This window comes from Oncorhynchus mykiss, chromosome 22 (assembly GCF_057628025.1).
Source record: "Oncorhynchus mykiss isolate SJ-2025 chromosome 22, ASM5762802v1, whole genome shotgun sequence".
NCBI lineage: Eukaryota > Metazoa > Chordata > Actinopteri > Salmoniformes > Salmonidae > Oncorhynchus > Oncorhynchus mykiss.
Genome location: NC_143043.1, coordinates 44,739,050 through 44,759,851, shown reverse-complemented (window position 1 = coordinate 44,759,851; position 20,802 = coordinate 44,739,050). Strand labels below are relative to the sequence as shown.

The 20,802-nt window shown below is 42.4% G+C and overlaps 1 protein-coding gene across 13 annotated transcripts in view; it reads right to left on the bottom strand.

The window, feature by feature from the left end:
• The window catches only part of LOC110501860 (NEDD8-conjugating enzyme UBE2F), a 99,001-nt gene extending 78,549 nt beyond the window's left edge, over nucleotides 1-20,452 (bottom strand). For 3 of the 13 annotated variants that reach the window (XR_016490655.1, XR_016490656.1, XM_036959292.2), the window contains exons 1-4: nucleotides 20,107-20,423; nucleotides 15,929-16,065; nucleotides 10,561-10,590; nucleotides 7,722-7,787 (exon numbers count right to left, since the gene is read on the bottom strand). Coding sequence is in view for 5 of the 13 variants with exons in the window: in XM_036959292.2 (XP_036815187.2) it covers nucleotides 7,722-7,787; nucleotides 10,561-10,590; nucleotides 15,929-16,046 (214 nt within the window). In the remaining 8 variants the exon portion in view is untranslated. Of the gene's footprint in view, nucleotides 1-7,721; nucleotides 7,788-10,560; nucleotides 10,591-15,928; nucleotides 17,713-20,106 lie in introns of all 13 variants that reach the window. The other 10 variants (XR_016490651.1, XR_016490650.1, XM_090216171.1 and 7 more) reach the window with 5 other exon arrangements.
• Nucleotides 20,453-20,802: the final 350 nt, after the last annotated feature.

The following is a 20,802-nucleotide window of genomic DNA, read 5'->3' as shown; positions in this document are numbered from 1 at the left end:
TAGGGGATAGGGGTTGACCGGTGAGTAGGGCCCGAGAACAGTGTGTGGTTCCACTAAGTCATGCTGAGAGTAGGGGATAGGGGTTGACCGGTGAGTAGGGCCCGAGAACAGTGTGTGGTTCCACTAAGTCTTGTTGAGAGTAGGGGATAGGGGTTGACCGGTGAGTAGGGCCCGAGAACAGTGTGTGGTTCCACTAAGTCTTGTTGAGAGTAGGGGATAGGGGTTGACCGGTGAGTAGGGTTCATTCTGTAGAGACACAGACAGACAGGGTTGTAAGGACACAGGGGACGGAGTGAGTAGGGTTCATTCTGTAGAGACACAGACAGACAGGGTTGTAAGGACACAGGGGACGGAGTGAGTAGGGTTCATTCTGTAGAGACACAGACAGACAGGGTTGTAAGGACACAGGGGACGGAGTGAGTAGGGTTCATTCTGTAGAGACACAGACAGACAGGGTTGTAAGGACACAGGGGACGGAGTGAGTAGGGTTCATTCTGTAGAGACACAGACAGACAGGGTTGTAAGGACACAGGGGACGGAGTGAGTAGGGTTCATTCTGTAGAGACACAGACAGACAGGGTTGTAAGGACACAGGGGACGGAGTGAGTAGGGTTCATTCTGTAGAGACACAGAGAGACAGGGTTGTAATGACACAGGGGACAGAGTGAGTAGGGTTCATTCTGTAGAGACAGAGACAGACAGGGTTGTAATGACACAGGGGACAGAGTGAGTAGGGTTCATTCTGTAGAGACAGAGACAGACATGGTTGTAAGTAGGGCCACGGTAATTGTGATGACGACAACCTTGGAAACTCTTGTGAATGGTGCCAATGTTAGCTAGCTCAAGTACTGCCTTTATTTACAGCAGGACAGGAAAGGTCTTAGGAATGGGTTGCGTGTTATGTTGTGAAGCAAATTGAGTCACTTCCTCTTCAAAAACATGAATGAGGGTTGTAACAAATCAGCCATTCAAGTAAGTGACATTGCCTATATTGCTAAGGCTGAGGCTAACCTATAGATTACTGTGAAAGGTAATATACCAAGGTAGTATCATGTAGAACCACAAATTACCCCCAAAAATTGTTAATTCTATTCATTGGATACTAATGGGTTCTGCGACACTCCAATACTGCTTCCTGCCATGTAGCCTCATTTCCTGTCTGTATACAAGGCTAGTCCTCCATGATTACAGTCCCTGCTCAAACCACATTAACTCTCATAGCACAGCACACTGCAGGTGAATGCAATTACAGCCATCTACCCCCACCCATCATGTACCCATACACGCCAACACATATGAGAAGGGGGTGATCTCTACATGTCCTTCCTCTCTAGCTGCCCTGTTAGTGGGCAAAGCAGCACAGCATCATCCAATAAGGCTGTCTTAGCAGATGCTTTTTCCCTCATCTCACAACGCTTCTTCTTCTGCTGAAATGGACATTTTATAGAATATTCCTCCATCTTGGACCTACAGTAATACAGTGCATTGGGAAAGTATTCCGACACCTTGACTTTTTACACTTTTTATAACCTTACAGCCTTATTCCTCATCAATCTACACAAACCCAAACCCATAACCCATAAAACCCATAATGACATAGCATTAGAAATGTTTGCAAATGTCTAAAATTTTAAAATAAAAACGTATTTATGTAAGTATTCAGACCCTTTGCTATGATACTCAAAATTGAGCTCAGGTGCATCCTGTTTCCATTGATCATCTTTCCAATATTTCTACAACTTGATTTGAGGCCACCTTTGGTCAATTCAATTGATTGGACATGATTTGGAAAGGCACACACCTATCTATATAAAAGGTTGCACAGTTGACAGTGCATGTCAGAGCAAAAACCAAACCATGAGGTCTAAGGAATTGTCCGTAGAGCTCCGAGAAAGGATTGTGTCAAGGCACAGATCTGGGGAAGGGTACAAAAACATTTCTGCAGCACTGAAGGTCCCCAAGAACACAGTGACCTCCATCATTCTTAAATGGAGGAAGTTTGGAACCACTAAGACTCTTCCTAGAGCTGGCCGCCCAGCCAAAATGAGCAAAAAGGGGAGAAGGGCCTTGGTCAGGGAGGTGACCAAGAACCCGATGGTCACTCTGATAGAGCTCTAGAGTTCCTCTGTGGAGATGAAAGAACCTTCCAGAAGGAAAACAATCTATGCAGCACTCTACCAATCAGGCCTTTATGGTAGAGTGACCAGACGAAAGACACTCCTCCGTAAATGGTACATGACAGCCGGCTAGGAGTTTGGCAAAAAGGCACCTGAAGACTCACAGACCATGAGAAACAAGATTCTCTTGTCTGATGAAACCAAGATTGAACTCTTTGGCCTGAATGCCAAGCGTCACGTCTGGGGGAAACCTGTCACCATCCCTATGGTGAAGCATGGTGGTGGCAGCATCATGCTGTGGGGATGTTTTTCAGCGGGACTGGGAGACTAGTTAGGATTGAGGCAAAGATGAACGGAGCAAAGTACAGAGAGATTCTTGATGAAAACATGCTCCAGAGCACTCAGGACCTCAGACTGGGGCGAAGGTCCACTTTCCAACAGGACAACGACCCTAAGCACACAGCCAAGGCAACGCAGGAGTGTCTTCGGGACAAGTCTCTGAATGTCCTTGTTTTGGTTTTTGTCATCCTTATTATTGTGTGTAGAATGATGAGGAAAATGTATTATTTAATCAATTTTAGAATGAAGATGTAACGTAACAAAATGTTGAAAAATTCAAGGCTCTGAAAACTTTCCGAACGCACCCTATAACACGTTCATTTCTCTGTTGGAACCACAGACGTGCTTTACGTGTGTTTTCTGTTAGGTTCAACTTTAAAAATTAGGCCCGTCTGCTCAAAAAGCTTTTCTATTTAGTTTACAGAGTTTGTATAAAGTTTGTTTCCAGTTAAAGACCCTCAGTGTGCAGGTCAACGCTGAAAATAAATGCTTATGTGGGCTGCTAAATAAACATTCAACAAAATAATGGCAGTGTTAAGCTCTGATTTTGCACCATCTCATATTCATACCAGTGCATTTCTAAGTTCCCAAGCATTCCCCTTCCCAGTGACAGAAGGCTACATATCACTATGGCTGCTTCCCTGCAGTTTTATCACTATAAACATCCTTCAAACTGCAGTTTCCAGTCCAGCGACTACCGCCTGCCTGCGTCTTCCTGAGTGATTGACAGAAGCTCACAGAAAAGACGGGGAAGACAGCCACCCACGGCCTGAGAGAAGAGACAGCTACAGTGTTAGAGGAGGGAGGACAAGAGTGGGAAAGATCATGATCATTATTGCTTACATTAAGCTGATGAAGATGATCATTATAGCTAAGGATAGAAAAATGATTGATCAATGAATGACTCATGTTGAAATCTGGAATACAGGCCTAGTTTCTGAGAAGAGAAACACAGTAGGGACTGTGTGTGTGGGACAGCTGTACTGAGGTGAACGAGTAAACCCTCTCTCTCCCTGTGTGTCCTTTAATAATTCCGCGGCTGAGACTACCAGATGGACACTCACCTCTCTGCTCCTCTACTGGTCATTAGAGGTCGACTCCAGAGCAGAGGTGCCTTGACTTTAATGATGTAATACAATGGCAGGCTATAAGATGTTTATTTTAAAAAATATTTATTTTTACCTTTATTTAATAGGCAAGTCATTCTTATTTTACAATGACGGCCTACCCCGGGCTAAACCCCCCCCTAGCCGGGGCGATGCTGGACCAAATGGGACTCCAGATCACAGCCGGTTGTGATACCGCCCGGGATCGAACCAGGGTCTGTCGTGACGCCTCTAGTACTGAGATGCAGTGCTTTTAGACCACTGCATCACTCGGGAAGAGAATACTATTAATTCAGAGTTAAAGAGGGCTTAGAGCCTTGGCAGTGGGCACACACACACACACACACACACAGCTCAGCAAATAAAAGGGTCTCCTTTTAAAAGACTAACTGGCTGACAGCAGTGCAGAAAGAGAGTGAGAAGAGGTGTCTCCTTAACTAATACACCACATCTCTAAATGCATAACGTTCCCGCTATTCTTGGAATTTCCATTCCAGCCGGGAGAACCGGAGAACCGGTGGGTTTTTCCAACAACACCTGTATAGTAAATTTCTCTCCTGGGTCGTTCAGCTATAAATCGCCATTATCTCTCCCACAGTTTGTGAATTTAAAAAGATCAACTTCCCCCAAAACCCAACTAATACCTTTGCAAACAGCCGAGTAAATTAAGGTTGGGTTTACAATTATGTCAACAAATCATGCCCCCTTTTGCCAAGCTCCACGTGCAAATCCCCCTTCCACCCACTTCACTGAATTGGATTCTGTTGTTTCATCACCTCCAACGCGTTTAAAGGACCAAGGCCGTTTGAGGCTGAAGATACGGATTGACCGTGCAAATGCATCCACATGCCCTGTCAAATGGACCCTAAGATGCGGGAATAGGTGGTTAGAGTTCGTTGGTCCCCAGTGGCAGTGTTGCCAACTTAGCGACTTTGTATATTAAACGAGTTCAGACCCCCTCAGCGACTTTTAATAGTAAAAGATTATTGCGACCAATTCATCTACTTTTTAGGCTGCCTTTGGGAAGTTTTGACACCAGGGCCAGAGTTGTTTCATAACAGTTGGGGCTTTGTCCTGAAGACAGGGGCTGAGAGATTTGTGGGTCCCAGAAAAAAAAGGGGACTTTCTAAAATAATTTTCTGCGATTTTACATGACTGGAGACTAGAGGTCGACCAATTAGGATTTTTCAACACCGATACCGATTATTGGAGGACCAAAAAAGCAGAAACCGATTAAATAATTAATTCACGCATGCACACACACATACATACATACATACATACATACATACATACATGGCCAAAAGTTGAGAATGACACAAATACACATTTTCATAAAGTCTGCTGCCTCAGTTTGTATGATGGCAATTTGCATTTACTCCAGAAATGTTATGAAGAGTGGTCAGATGAATTGCAAAGTCCCTCTATGCCATGCAAATGAACTGAATCCCCCAAAAACATTTCCACTGCATTTCAGCCCTGCCACAAAAGGACCAGCTGACATCATGTAAGTGATTCTCTCGTTAACACAGGTGTGAGTGTTGACGAGGACAAGGCTGGAGATCACTCTGTCATGCTGATTGAGTTCGAATAACAGACTGGAAGCTTCAAAAAGGAGGGTGGTGCTTGGAATCATTGTTGTTCAATTGTTGTGAAGAAGGCTTGAGGGCCCCCAAGAAAGTCCAGCAAGCGCCAGGACCGCCTCCTAAAGTTGATTCAGCTGCGGGATCGGGGCACCACCAGTACAGAGCTTGCTCAGGAATGGCAGCAGGCATGTGTGAGTGCATCTGCACGTACAGTGAGGCAAAGACTTTTGGAGGATGGCCTGGTGTCAAGAAGGGCAAAGAAGCCACTTCTCTCCAGGAAAAACATCAGGGACAGACTGATATTCTGCAAAAGGTACAGGGATTGGACTGCTGAGGACTGGGGTAAAGAAATTTTCTCTGATGAATCCCCTTTCCGATTGTTTGGGGCATCCGGAAAAAGCTTGTCCGGAGAAGACAAGGTGAGCTCTACCATCAGTCCTGTGTCATGCCAACAGTAAAACATCCTGAGACCATTCATGTGTGGGGTTGCTTCTCAGCCAAGGGAGTGGGCTCACTCACAATTTTGTCTAAGAACACAGCCATGAATAAAGAATGGTACCAACACATCCTCCGATAGCAACTTCTCCCAACCATCCAGGAACAGTTTGGTGATGAACAATGCCTTTTCCAGCATGATGGAGTACCTTGCCATGAGGACAAAGTGATAACTAAGTGGCTCGGGGAACAAAACATCAATATTTTGGGTCTATGGCCAGGAAACTCCCCAGACCTTAATCCCATTGAGAACTTGTGGTCAATCCTCAAGAGGCAGGTGGACAAACAAAACCCCACAAATTCTGACAAACTCCAAGCACTGATTATGCAAGAATGGGTTGCAATCAGTCAGTGGCCCAGAAGTTAATTGACAGCATGCCAGGACAGATTGCGGAGGTCTTGAAAAAGAAGGGTCAACAATGCAAATATTGACTCTTTGCATCAACTTCATGTAATTGTCAATAAAAGCCTTTGACCCTTATGAAATGCTTGTAATTATACTTCAGTATTCCATAGTAACATCTGACAAAAATATCTAAAGTCATCATGTTGTGGGGGTGCTTTGCTGCAGGGACTGGTGTACTTCACAAAATAGATGGCATCATGAGGGCGGAAAATGTGGATATATTGAAGCAGCATCTAACGACATCAGTCAGGAAGTTAAAGCTTGGTCGCAAATGGGTCTTCCAAATGGACAATGACCCCAAGCATACTTACAAAGTTGTGGAAAAATGGCTTAAGGACAACAAAGTCAAGGTATTGGAGTGGCCATCACAAAGCCCTGACTTCAATCCCATAGAACATTTGTGGGCAGAACTGAAAAAGTGTGTGCGCGCAAGGAGGTCTACAAACCTGACTCAGTTACACCAGCTCTGTCAGGAGGAATGGACCAAAATTCACCCAACTTATTGTGGGAAGCTTGTGGAAGGCTACCTGAAACGTTTGACCCAAGTTAAACAATTTAAAGGTAATGCTACCAAATACAAATTGAGTATATGTCATCTTCTGATCCACTGGGAATGTGATGAAAGAAATAAAAGCTGAAATAAATCATTCTCTCTACTATTATTCTGACATTTCACATTCTTAAAATAAAATGGTGATCCTAACTGACCTAAGACAGGGAATTTTTACTAGGATTAAATATCAGGAATTGTGAAAAACTGAGTTATATATATACATATATTATTTTTTTAAACTGCACTGGTGGTTAGGGACTTGTAAGTCAACACATGTGACTAATAACATTTGATTTGATCTAAGTACCTACCTCTGAAGACTAAAGGGATTATAAACAGCTTCCAAACTGCTACCATATCATAACTACCACAGTAACTGGCTAACTGATTATAAACAGATTATAAACAGCTTCCAAACTGCTACCATATCATAACTACCACAGTAACTGGCTAACTGATTATAAACAGCTTCCAAACTGCCACCATATCATAACTACCACAGTAACTGGCTAACTGATTATAAACAGATTATAAACAGCTTCCAAACTGCTACCATATCATAACTACCACAGTAACTGGCTAACTGATTATAAACAGCTTCCAAACTGCCACCATATCATAACTACCACAGTAACTGGCTAACTGATTATAAACAGATTATAAACAGCTTCCAAACTGCTACCATATCATAACTACCACAGTAACTGGCTAACTGATTATAAACAGCTTCCAAACTGCCACCATATCATAACTACCACAGTAACTGGCTAACTGATTATAAACAGATTATAAACAGCTTCCAAACTGCTACCATATCATAACTACCACAGTAACTGGCTAACTGATTATAAACAGCTTCCAAACTGACACCATATCATAACTACCACAGTAACTGGCTAACTGATTATAAACAGATTATAAACAGCTTCCAAACTGCCACCATATCATAACTACCACAGTAACTGGCTAACTGATTATAAACAGCTTCCAAACTGCCACCATATCATAACTACCACAGTAACTGGCTAACTGCACGCTTTTGTCCTAGATTTGTTATTTTATTTGGGTCTCCAAACACACAGGTTGGATATTAGTGAGATGGAGGGTGGGTGGTCTTACCTGGAGAGACAGCCAGCTGAAAGTGGTGTAGCTTGTTCTCATCAGGGAAGCTGGCTTTACACGTACCTGGGATAGGGAGGAGGAAGTGGGAGAAGAGAGAGCGATAAGGGCATTTATAAACTGGGTGGTTTGAGCCCTGAATGCTGATTGGCAGAAAGCAGTGGTATTTCAGACCATATACCATGGGTATGACAAAACATTTATTTGTACTGCTCTAATTACCTTGGTAACCAGTTTCTAATAGCAATAAAGCACCTCAGGGTTTGTGGTATATGGCCAAAGTACCACGACTAATGGCTGTATCGAGAACAGCCCTTAGCCGTGGTATATTGACTATATACCACAAACCCCCGAGGTGCCTTATTGACTTAATATCTCAGTTGTTACTAGCCAACGATTACAGTTGCATTTATCTTCGCTGGGAAATGTAGATGGATTCACATAGTTATCTTAATCTATGTGTGCATTATACATCTAGGTCTAGCTTATCTCATCTGCGTTATGCTAATATACACTGAGTGTACAAATCATTATGAAAAACTGCTCTTTCCATGACATACACTGACCAGGTTAATCCAAGTGAAAGGTATGATCTCTTATTGACGTCACTAGTTAAATCCAATTCAGATCCGTGTAGATGAAGGGAAGGAGACAGGCCAAATAAGGATTTTTAAGCCTTGAGACATGAATTATGTGTGTGCCATTCAGAGAGTGAATGTGCAAGACAAAATATTTAAGTGCCTTTGAATAGGGTCTGGTAGTAGGTGACAGGTGCACCAGTTTGTGTCAAGAACTGCAACGCTGCTGGGGTTTTCACGCTCAACAGTTTCCCGTGTGTATCAAGAATGTTCCACCACCGGGGAGTCAGGTAGGCTAGTGGTTAGAGCGTTGACCTAGTTAAATGTAAGGTTGCAAGATTGAATCCCCGAGCTGACAAGGTAAAAATCTGTCGTTCTGCCCCTGAACAAGGCAATTAAACACTTTGTTCCTAGGCCGTCATTGAAAATAAGAATTTGACCTTAACTGACTTGCCTGGTTAAAATAAGTTAAAATAAATGTAAACAATTAAATAAAAAAAGGACATCCAGCCAACTTCACACAACCAGCCAACTTCACACAACCAGCCAACTTCACACAACCAGCCAACTTCACACAACCAGCCAACTTCACACAACCAGCCAACTTCACACAACCAGCCAACTTCACACAACCAGCCAACTTCACACATCCAGCCAACTTCACACATCCAGCCAACTTCACACAACCAGCCAACTTCACACAACCAGCCAACTTCACACAACCAGCCAACTTCACTCAACCAGCCAACTTCACACAACCAGCCAACTTCACACATCCAGCCAACTTCACACAACCAGCCAACTTCACACAACCAGCCAACTTCACACAACCAGCCAACTTCACACAACCAGCCAACTTCACACAACCAGCCAACTTCACACAACCAGCCAACTTCACACAACCAGCCAACTTCACACATCCAGCCAACTTCACACATCCAGCCAACTTCACACAACCAGCCAACTTCACACAACCAGCCAACTTCACACAACCAGCCAACTTCACACATCCAGCCAACTTCACACAACCAGCCAACTTCACACATCCAGCCAACTTCACACATCCAGCCAACTTCACACATCCAGCCAACTTCACACAACCAGCCAACTTCACACAACCAGCCAACTTCACACAACCAGCCAACTTCACACAACCAGCCAACTTCACACAACCAGCCAACTTCACACATCCAGCCAACTTCACACAACCAGCCAACTTCACACAACCAGCCAACTTCACACAACCAGCCAACTTCACACATCCAGCCAACTTCACACAACCAGCCAACTTCACACAACCAGCCAACTTCACACAACCAGCCAACTTCACACAACCAGCCAACTTCACACAACCAGCCAACTTCACACAACCAGCCAACTTCACACAACCATCCAACTTCACACAACCAGCCAACTTCACACAACCAGCCAACTTCACACAACCAGCCAACTTCACACAACCAGCCAACTTCACACAACATTGGAATAAACATGGGCCAGTATCCCTGTGGAACGCTTTAGACACCATGCCCCTACAAAGTGAGGCTGTTCTGAGGGCAAAAGGGAGGGTGCAACTCAATGGGGTAGCATACCACCCTGCATACCACTGCTGGCTTGCTTCTGAAGCTAAGCAGGGTTGGTCCTGATCAGTTCCTGGATGGGAGACCAGATGCTTCTGGATGTGGTGTTGGGGGGCCAGTAGGAGGCACACTTTCCTCTGGTCTAAAAAAAATATCCCAATGCTCCAGGGCAGTGATTGGGGACACTGCCCTGTGTAGGGTGCCGTCTTCCGAATGGGACGTTAAACGGGTGTCCTGACTCTCTGAGGTCATTAAAGATCCCATTATCGCAAGGATGTCAACCCCAGTGTCCTGGCTAAATTCCCAATCTGGCCTTCAAACCACCTAAGAATCCCCAGTTTACAATTGGCTCATTCATCCCCCTCCTCTCCCCTGTAACTACTCCCCAGGTTGTTGCTGCAAATGAGAACGTGTTCTCAGACAACTTACCTGGTAGAATAACGGATAAATAAATAAAAAATATTTGGCTGTGGAAGTAAGCAGTCACATCATCTGCCAATGGCTCTGAATCCCCCCCTGGTGTTCAGACTGGAGCACTACACTACAGCTGAGCCAGCCACTGCTGTCTGCACATATCTCCCTCTAACACACAGTGAGACTAATGAGCCATCAGAACATTAAAACCACAAATCAGCTATTGTATAATGTTACACTGCATAGTGTTAAAGGGTGTATACTTACTAGGGAGGTTGGCTTCAAGTTCTGCAACTTCTGCAATGAGAGAGAAGGGGGGGGGGGGGACAAACTAAGAACGCATCCTGCTTGCGTTGGTAGCTAGGAATGAGCAGTCAGTGGTGCGCACCAAATCCTAAAGGAACAACACTCCCTTCCCAGTCTCTCCTGTCTCCCTCAGACCTTTGTTGTTTGGATGCTACAAACTAACTAGAGGAGATGCCCAAAATAACCCTGCAAAACAGTGACCTCATCATTCATAGGCTGAGTGTGTCACTAAAACAAATGTTATGAAACTGTAGCTACACATTGTAATTATGCATCTCATAAATCTGGGTGCAAATAACTCAAAAAAAGACAATAGGACGGATAGACCAGACTTGCAGACGATTCAGCAAATCATTTGTACCTGGTAACCAAGTCAGGTTGTCTACAGACAGAATCAAGTGGAGCAGACCTAACTCAGCAGGAGGAAGGGTTTGCATTGCAAGCACACACACACTCTCTCTCTCTTCACAGTCCCCAAGTGCAGAACAGACTATGGGAGGTGCACAGTACTATATAGAGCCATGACTACATGGAGCTCTATTTCACATCAGCTAAATGGAGAATTAGATGAAAATACACCTTATGGAACAGCGGGGACTGTGAAGCAACACAAACAGACACATGATAACATACGCACTATACACACACACATGTACTTGTGTTGTAGATATGTGGTAGTAGAGGCCTGAGGGCACACACTTTATATGTTGTGAAATCTGTTGTGAATGTATAACTGCTTTAATGTTGCTGGACCCCAGGGGATCCATAATAAACACACATGTACTTGAGAACGCTATATTTTTACCCCCTTCCAGACAGTCCAGTGTATGACTGTATAGTAACAGTAACACTATGGAGTCCTGTCGGGAGAGAAGGGGTTACACTTTGTGTTCCTCTTTCCGTACAATCCCTGCCGGTGCTCTGGCTACAGTAAATGAGGCTTTGATACAGTGCTGTGCTAGCAATATTAAAACAATAATTCATGAGAAAAATTGAGATTGGAAAGTTCCACCATTTCCTGGCTGCTAAAATTATAAAAGTTTGCCTAATTTTAGTATGACATAAAACAAGCAAGTATAGTGTAGAGAAACATTGTACCCTCTAAACCGCTTTAATATATATTTTCTATAACCAACAGTATTGTATTTTCAGCAGTTTCATGCTGGTGTACAAAACCAAAAGTAAAATGACTCAAAAATTAAACACAGAAATAGTGCACATTAGAATTGTTTTCAATGAGAACGACAGATCTTCATATTGAATTCATATTTCTATGTGAATTTTGTCAGGTCGCTCAGCCAAAAAGTTTCAGCTTTAAAAGAGGATGATAGTTCTACCACATTATGGAACAGTGGTAGGACAATAAACAGTGAATATGGCAGTAATAGGGCAGTAATAGAGATTGACAAGGACAGGGGGAGGTGGTGGAAGAGAGGAAAGATACATCTGAATCTGTAAAGGGGTCTAGAGCTGATGATGATGCTACCTCAGAACAACGTTCCGGTCTTGCTAACGTTCAAGCCCACCTCCTCAATCACTTCACTGGACAGATGAGCACCAAAAGAGATGCGACTCTAGCTAGATATTAAAGAAACACTAAAGAGGAAGTGGGCAAAATATGACCTCTCCTATTGTTGCTCTGGAGGACTGACTCTGCAGGCTAAGAGACGTAACAGGAAACTCAAATGACAGAAAGAACTTAAGAACTTTATTTGACCTGAACTACCCAGGAAGTGGAGAAAAAAAATTGCCATTGGTCTAAAATAAAAAAACAATACTTGGAGGAAACATGGGGCAGAGACTGGGGAGAGAACATCCAATGTGATTGTGAACAGGAAGACATCCATCTAATTTGCATAAGATAGGCTTTAGACTTGGAATCTGAATGGATATAAAAGATTTAAAAAAAAATAAAAACGGGAACTAAAGAGCTTGAGAGAGAAAATGGGAGCATGTGAAGAAAAGGAGAAGAGAGCGAAAGGAGAGGGAGGACGATTAAGGGGAGGGAAAGACTAGAAAGAGTGAGCAACAGGACAATTGTGATCAAATGTAAAGACAGACAGTATGGAAAGAGTATGAAGAAAAAGAGACACGGAAAGATGGAACCTTTGAAATTCATGAGAAGAGAAATACTGCTTAAGGTCCTGGAAGCTCTCATTCAGGGGCAAGAAGATTGAGATCAGGGGATAAAGCGAGGCAGGAAGAGAGACAAAAAGAGAGAGATATGAGAGCTGGAACGCAGGAGAGGACGAGGGGGACAAAACCCACCCAGACAAACAGTTCCATGGGCCGCTGCATGAATACTAAAACCAAAGGCAGATTAGACAACCCAGACAGACAGTGAAGCCAGACTGCCTATATTCCCTCTATCCCCAATATCACCCTGCCTGTACTGTCTACAGAACAGTCTACACTGACCTCCAGCATTAGTTGAGCTGCATACTACTGTAGCTCCTTTCATATGTATCTTGTGTTATTTTATGACTGGTTATGACACCCACATAAGAGTGTTAAAAACCACCACACAAGGCAAAGCATTCCATTACACAATAGCCTATATGTCAACACTATTTGTATATATTTATTTAATTTATTGACCATGTTAAATTATCCTTGTAATTGCACACACATTGATATCAGACACGCACCCACCCCAATGCTCTGTTGCTGATGACTGGGATGATTGCAGGACCAGGGCAAGACACCCTAATTTGCCTGGTGACTGATATAAGGGCATGTCTGAAGTGAAACAGGATGGACATAATGCTTCATGAGTCATAAAGTGTATTTTCTACAAGGTATTTCAAATACGAAGAGATAAAAAACATGACTAAAGAATTCATCACAACAACTAAAGGATTTAACAAAAAAAAGCTTTCTAACTAAAAGGACATTTCTTGTCAGAGAAAAAACTAATTTGAATAAATGTGGGTTTTGACACTCTTATTTTTGGTATTTTTTATTTTTATTAGGATTCCCATTTGCTGTTGAAAAATCAGAAGCTACTCTTGCTAGGATCCACACAAAACATGACAATGCAGAACATTAGACAATAACAGAACTACATAAATTTTAAAACGGTACACATAGCCTACATATCAAGACATACACACAAAATCTACAGTACAAGTCAAAAGTTTGGACTTCTACTCATTCAAGGGTTTTTCTTTATTTTTACTATTTTCTACATTGTAGAATAATAGTGAAGACATCACAACTATGAAATAACACACATGGGATGAGTTGGAGCGCAGAGTGAAGGAAAAGCAGCCAACAAGTGCTCCGCATTATTGGCAACTCCTTCAAGGCTGTTGGAAAAGCATTCCAGGTGAAGCTGGTTGAGAGAATGCCAAGAGTGTGCAAAGCTGTCATCAAAGCAAAGGGTGGCTACTTTGAAAAATCTCAAATATTAAATAGATTTAGTTTTTTCCCCACACTTTTTGGTTACTACACGATTTCATATGTGTTATTTCATAGTTTTGATGTTTTCACTATTATTCTACAATGTAAAAAAGAGTACAAATACAGAAAAACCCTGGAATGAGAAGGTGTGTCCAAACCTTTTACTGGTGCTGTAGGTCAAATAGGGGAGAGGCGTTGTGCCATGTAGATGTCATAACCAGCCATAAAATATTGCAATATATGTTATCACAAGTGTGGTAAAAACTTAGATTGGTTGAAATTTTAAAACATGTATTTTTCCACATATACACGTCCTATGTGTTTTAATCAAATCAAATATATGCACTGAGCTTGTCTGATGCTTTAAGCGAACTGTTTGATGAAATAATTAGGACACAATGACTAGAGGGTTAATTGATGAGGGTAAATTGATTTGATTGATTTCATGTGTTATTTCATAGTTTGATTGTGCTGGGCCTGGCTCAGACTTGCTGTGCAGCATAAAAAAAATAAAAGACAGCTAGTGACTGTGTGACTAGCACCCATTGTCTCACTCTCCTTCGAGCTGCAGCGACCACCACAGAACACCAACAGTGTTTATTGCGATGTCTGTGTTGCTGAAGCTGTAACATATTTACAGCCATTTCTGACTGAAAAGTTGTTGCCGAAATCCCTCATTTGTTGAGGAAAAACATTCCCTATTCCCTCAACCCTTGCTCTCTTTACGTGACACACGTATGCACGTGTCAAAGGGCCTGACCTATGACCTATATCATAATCACATCAATGAATTGGTAATAAACTCTGAAAAACGTGACACATGTGAAAGCAAAATGGATACAGAGGACGTGACAAATAAACTTGAAAACGGGAGAATGTTTACTAGTTGCTTGGGAGGTAAAGGGGGAGTCAGATGTGTGGAATAAATGTGACTAGTTGTGGAAAACACTGGAGATCAAGAAAAAGAAGGGAAGGAGGGGCTTCCAACTTTGTGGCAACTGTTTGGGGAAGGCAATTTCCTGTTGGGGAAGGCAATTTCCTGTTTCAGCATGACAAAAGCACATTTGTTATAAAATAATCTTATTTTTATTGGTGTTGTTCTTACATAATATAACCATATACAATTTCAGTAGCAAATGTCTTAGACTGATGGACTGGACTGTGCCACCCCCACGGCCTCCACAATGGACCAGTCCACTCAGACAGGAGCCAATCAGACAGGGGTCTTGTAAACCATGATCATCATCATTTCTTTATTTTGCTACCACTCGACTAAAGAACTCTTGGTCGACCAACAGCCTAGCGACCAAACAATTGACCAGTCAACTAAATGGGGTCAACCCTATAATATATATGGACGTGACAGTGTTATGACAGGCTATGTATGACATGTTATGTCAGCTGTTGTGACATGGTTATGACTGTGTCATAACACTGGGTGTCAAGTGTTACAAACTTTTCTAACTAAAATAAAGAGATATTGGACATCCATTATTTTTTTCTACATTCTTCATATCTGGTTTTAGTTGTTCAAGTTAATATTGAAAACGTTTTACCATAGCAAAAAAAAAATATAGCTCCATTATTTTTTTCTACATTCTTCATATCTGGTTTTAGTTGTTCTTGTTGATATTGAAAACGTTTTAGCAAAAAAAAAATATAGCTCCATTATTGTTTTCTACATTCTTCATATCTGGTTTTAGTTGTTCAAGTTGATATTGAAAACGTTTTACCATAGCAAAAAAATAATAATAATGGAGATATATTTTTGTGCATGGCAGTGACGATTTAGCAGCAGCGACCCAACTCTGCTAAATGAATAGGAAATACTGGCATTACAAAGAAGCACAGCCAGGCCCATCCGTATGCTAGTGTGAAAAGAGTTACTGGAGGAGATCCATTTATACATGTAGAGAACGTTGTGTACCTTTGATGAGCAGTCGGTCCCTGATAGAGACCCTGTGAGAGGAGTCGGAGGGGCCCCCAGGGGGACGGCCAGTCTTCACCCCCTCGTCCCTCTTCAGCTTACTGGCCAACGTCAGCATGGCTGCCCCGCGCTCTCTCCTGAAAACACACAATGACATGACAGTTGATCAGTGACTGTGACACATGTAGTGATATTACAATACAACATGGCCAATTAATAACAGCAGTAGGCTATATAGACACACCCAACATGAAAAAAAATAAAGGAAATAACCTGGCACTCAAATCCCTGAATACACTCGTTTGCAGTTCACAAGTTCATTAGACAAAGTAAAGTTCTGCCAGAGCACGTACAGGAATACTGCCACTCAACAACCACTTTGGCCGCCAGATTGTGACTGAATGTGTTAGTGACAAGTACCCCATTAGATACCCTTTTGTCCCCTGCTGGCTCAGTGGAATTAGGACACCAGTCACCCAGCACCTCCGGGACCCGCCTCATTATCCCAAAAGTCACTGCAGCATCGAAGCTGCTGATAACAACAATGGCTCCTCAACCACATGACCTGGTGACTCCTTCATGCAACTGGAACCTTCGCTGTCAATGGGAATTACATGCGATGTGAAACATGTTTGATAGACTGGCACAGTGGCACAACTAATGGAATGAATCCAAAATCACTTATCTTGACAGTTGGCAGCAAGAATGTTTAGACGGTCATGCTTGACTACAAAATCAGACTTATTTTTCTAGTTACCTTTCTTCATTGCATAATTAGTTACCTAAATAGAGTTTTTAGACAGTTTTATAGTGTTTAAGTCAGACTTAATTAAAGTATTACTTTAAAACAAAGCCCATGTCTGACAGCTCCTCTGTGTTTTAATGGGCTGAACTTCTCTGTTCTCCTCAATCACTTGCCTAGGCTACATTCTAGTCTACCACCACAGGGGAGAGACCAACCAACCAATTCTAGCTAGCCTATTCCCCCTGGCATTCCCTTTAGGTGTGCATTGGCTAGGTATAAGCAATGTTCCAGTGGCTTGGGCAGGGCCCAGGCTGGGGGATAGGCATAGAGGCCAGGTGGTGTTGTTTTCAGAAAAAGTCCCAACAGGAACCATTTTATAAGTCAGCCCTAATGGACCCAGAATAGAGCTTGTCCTAGCCTAATACAAGTTTGTCCCAAACAGACAAAAACCATGACAGGAATGCTTAAAACTGTAAGAGGGAGAGGTATTTACTTCCCAGCTGTTCACACCTTTGATCAGGATGAGTAGACTAATTACAGCCAGGCTAATTAACGGGAAATAATAAAGTAGCTGACGGTGATTAGGTGTTCTAATTCCAATTAGGCTGACAATGATTAGGTGTTCTAATTCCAATTAGGCTGACAATGATTAGGTGTTCTAATTCCAATTAGGCTGACAATGATTAGGTGTTCTAATTCCAATTAGGCTGACAATGATTAGGTGTTCTAATTCCAATTAGGCTGACAATGATTAGGTGTTCTAATTCCAATTAGGCTGACAATGATTAGGTGTTCTAATTCCAATTAGGCTGACAATGATTAGGTGTTCTAATTCCAATTAGGCTGACATTGAGAGAGATCATGCACAGCTCTGTAGGCAGTCTTTAGACAGTTTTTCCTTTAATCAGCTTGTTTACTAAGTGTTCCCAGTGGTCAACTTAGTCTGAATATGAGCAGATGGTTGGCATCATGCAGGTTTCAACTCCAGTTCTTCAGTCAACACAACGCAATCAGGGCCAGCTTGGCAGCCAAGGACAAACTGCCAGGAGAGGAGCAAAAGCACAACAGTACACAGTAGTTCAGTCAGACTAGCCTTCTGTATGAGTCATTCACCCGCTGTGAGACTGGCTGTGCGAAGTGGTCATTCCGATGAGGTTATTCTCTCAGTTCAGCTGTGGCCATCATAGCAAGTGGCCATCATAGCTGGCTAGTGGCTAGGCCAGGGGTACTCAACTCCTACCCTGCGAGGTCCAGAGCCTACTGATTTTCTGTTCTACCTAATAATGAATTGCATCCACCTGGTTTCCCAGGTCTAAAGCAGTCCTTGATTCGTGGGGAACAATGAAGAAATGCAGAGGGAATTTCTGGCTTCGAAGTCCAGAGTTGAGTTTGAGGGGGCTAGGCTGTCATAGCTGGCTAGTGGCTAGAACAGCTACCTACCCAGCCAGAATAATTCAAATAGTTCAGCTGGCTTAAAGAATCACTGACTGAGTAGTCTACTCAGTTTCATACAAAGGAATGGAATGTGTCTGCGACTCTGCATGCATTTATGCTGCAATAATAACAGTGATGACTGCAGTCAAGCCGGCTCTTGAAGTTCACAAGTAGGCCAAATTGATACCAGACTATAATGTTGTATTGATCCATCAAATCATGTTCCTTGTTCTGAAAGTAATTGGAACAACCCCCAGGCATGGGATGACTGCACCTAAATATCAACCCCAAAATCTTGCCGCCCTAGGCTGCCTGCGAGGGAAAATGTGGAGTGAGGGCTTGTGTTCAGAGAAGTGTGTGTGAGAGAGGGTTGCCTGGGTATCAGATATCAATGTTTCCATGAAGTGTGTGCCCAGTTTGACCCCCGCCTGTTTCAGTTGACACTGAAAGTTATTCACTTCCCAGCTGTTCACACCTTTGATCAGGATGCAAGTTGCCTGCCAGCCAGCAATACAGGGCATACTCAGCCTGCACAGAACCGGCATGCATTCAGGCCTTACTTAGAAGAAGCCGATTGCCCTAGCCATGTTTACAGACTGACAATGTAAATAATTCAACAGCTTGGATTGGCAGGTTGTTCATTCCCCCAAATCAATGTCTGGAAACCAGACCATGAATTTTATAGAATTCTATGTCGGGCAGAAATTATCTTTTGAATCAGAAAAGTTTCCTTCCACGACCTCTACATGCCAGAATGATGAATAAAAGGATTGTGAGACATTATGTCCACATGAAAGTATAATTCCATAAACTTTTCAAAGAACTGGCAGTGCTTTCATCTGAAGCATGCGCAGAACCATGTAAACATTTGGACGAGCTCAGCAAGTTGCATGCGTCTCGTGCATGTATTTTTAACTGGCGTGTATGCTCAGGTGATAGATGTCTGAATGATAGATGTCTGAATGCACTTCCTGCGCTTTGAAAAGCTGATAGAATTATAATACTTTCCTATATCGTCTCACATTCCTACCGCCAAATGGACCGATCACAAGGACAACCGGTAAAGTGGGTTAAAAATGTATTCTAGTCAACATTCTGCCTTTTAGAGGTCGTGAGAGGAAACTTTCCTGATTCAACCGCTAATTTCTGCCAGACATGGAATTCAACGTCGGCTTTCCAGGCAAAGGGCAGAGCTGCATTGCACCAATGCAGGAAGTCCGACAAACCGATTTGTTTTCCCATAATAAGCACTGCCAGGATGATGCTGCTTCAGACATCGTTGTCATTTCCCACTTCAATTACAACAGAAAAAAAGTGAAGTTCAGTTAACAGTTAGGACGTAGCCGGCACGAAGGGGAGACTTGCAACAGATAGCAACCCCCCCAAAATCTGGTTAGCTAGTTCATATCTAGAGAATACTGATAGCTAAGAGTAACTAGTTGGGATAAAGATATGAGGTTAGCTACCTATGTGACATCAGTGTGGGAACATTGTTTACCTAGTTAAATAAACATTGCTTTTGTATAGCTAGCAAGTAAACTACAAAAGCAATGACATAGCAAGCTAACTAACATTTTAAGCTAAATAGTTAACTAGCTAAGTACCTAGACATATGAATAATTAGCTAACTAATCAGTACAGCAATCCAGTTAACCAGCTCTTAAGCGTGATATATTCTATCAAATAACAAGTTAGCTACAGCTCAACCACATATAGCAGGCTAGTTATGCCACAATCACAAATAGAACGATGAGATCTTTGGTTATGGTGTTCGCTAGCTACCGTTACCTAGCTAGGTAAGAATAAAGTTAGCTACCAGCTAGCCGACGTTACAGACATATTCACAAACTTTTAGTTACAAGGTTAGAATGGGATGACAACTGGATACATTCATACAAATACATCAAAAGGGTAACACGTTTCTATCAGACATTTAAAAATAAATATCGAATTAAAATGTCACTTGGCTAGCTAATGTCTGCCCCTTGTTGTGCTTTACCTGCTGTCTCAGAGAAAAGGGCTCCGTCTAAACCATAATCAACGACGCTCGGAAGCAAAGGCTCTGGCTGCAACAACAGATTGAAAACTGAACTTCGGTCGCCAAATAACCTTACAAATATATAATGAAATGTAAACAAGCTGACTTTCAGCTGTAACAACTTCGCTCCCGGTATCACAAACAGAATTGCAGTGATTGTTCCGTTCGTTATTGTTGTCCGAGCAAATATGAAATGAAAACATTTGTTCCGCAGGAGAAACCAAAGAAAATAGTCAAAGCAGTGTAGCAAAATAAGCAATTCATTTCGTAGCAAGATGCTGAAATCACTCATTAACATATTGTTTTTGATTCAATGTTGGAAAGATAGAAACATGTTTATCGCTTTGTCTCACTTGCACAGGCCAATGGACTGGATAAGAATTAAGACAGTGTCAAAACCAGTATGATTATTTTAAAAACACATCATTATGTTGTGTTATTTTTTGGTACAGGACATCTCAGTAGTAGTATGGTTTCCAGTTACATTTTACAACTACATGCATGAAACAGTATCCAAAAAGTAATTCACATAAAATGTGAACTCTTGAAAAAGCGAGGTAAAGTGGTCCACCGGCAAATACCCCAAAACCTTGGATGGTGACAGTTCTTGTTTTATTTGTCAGGACCCAGTTACGAACTCGAGTCTCCGGTGTGAGA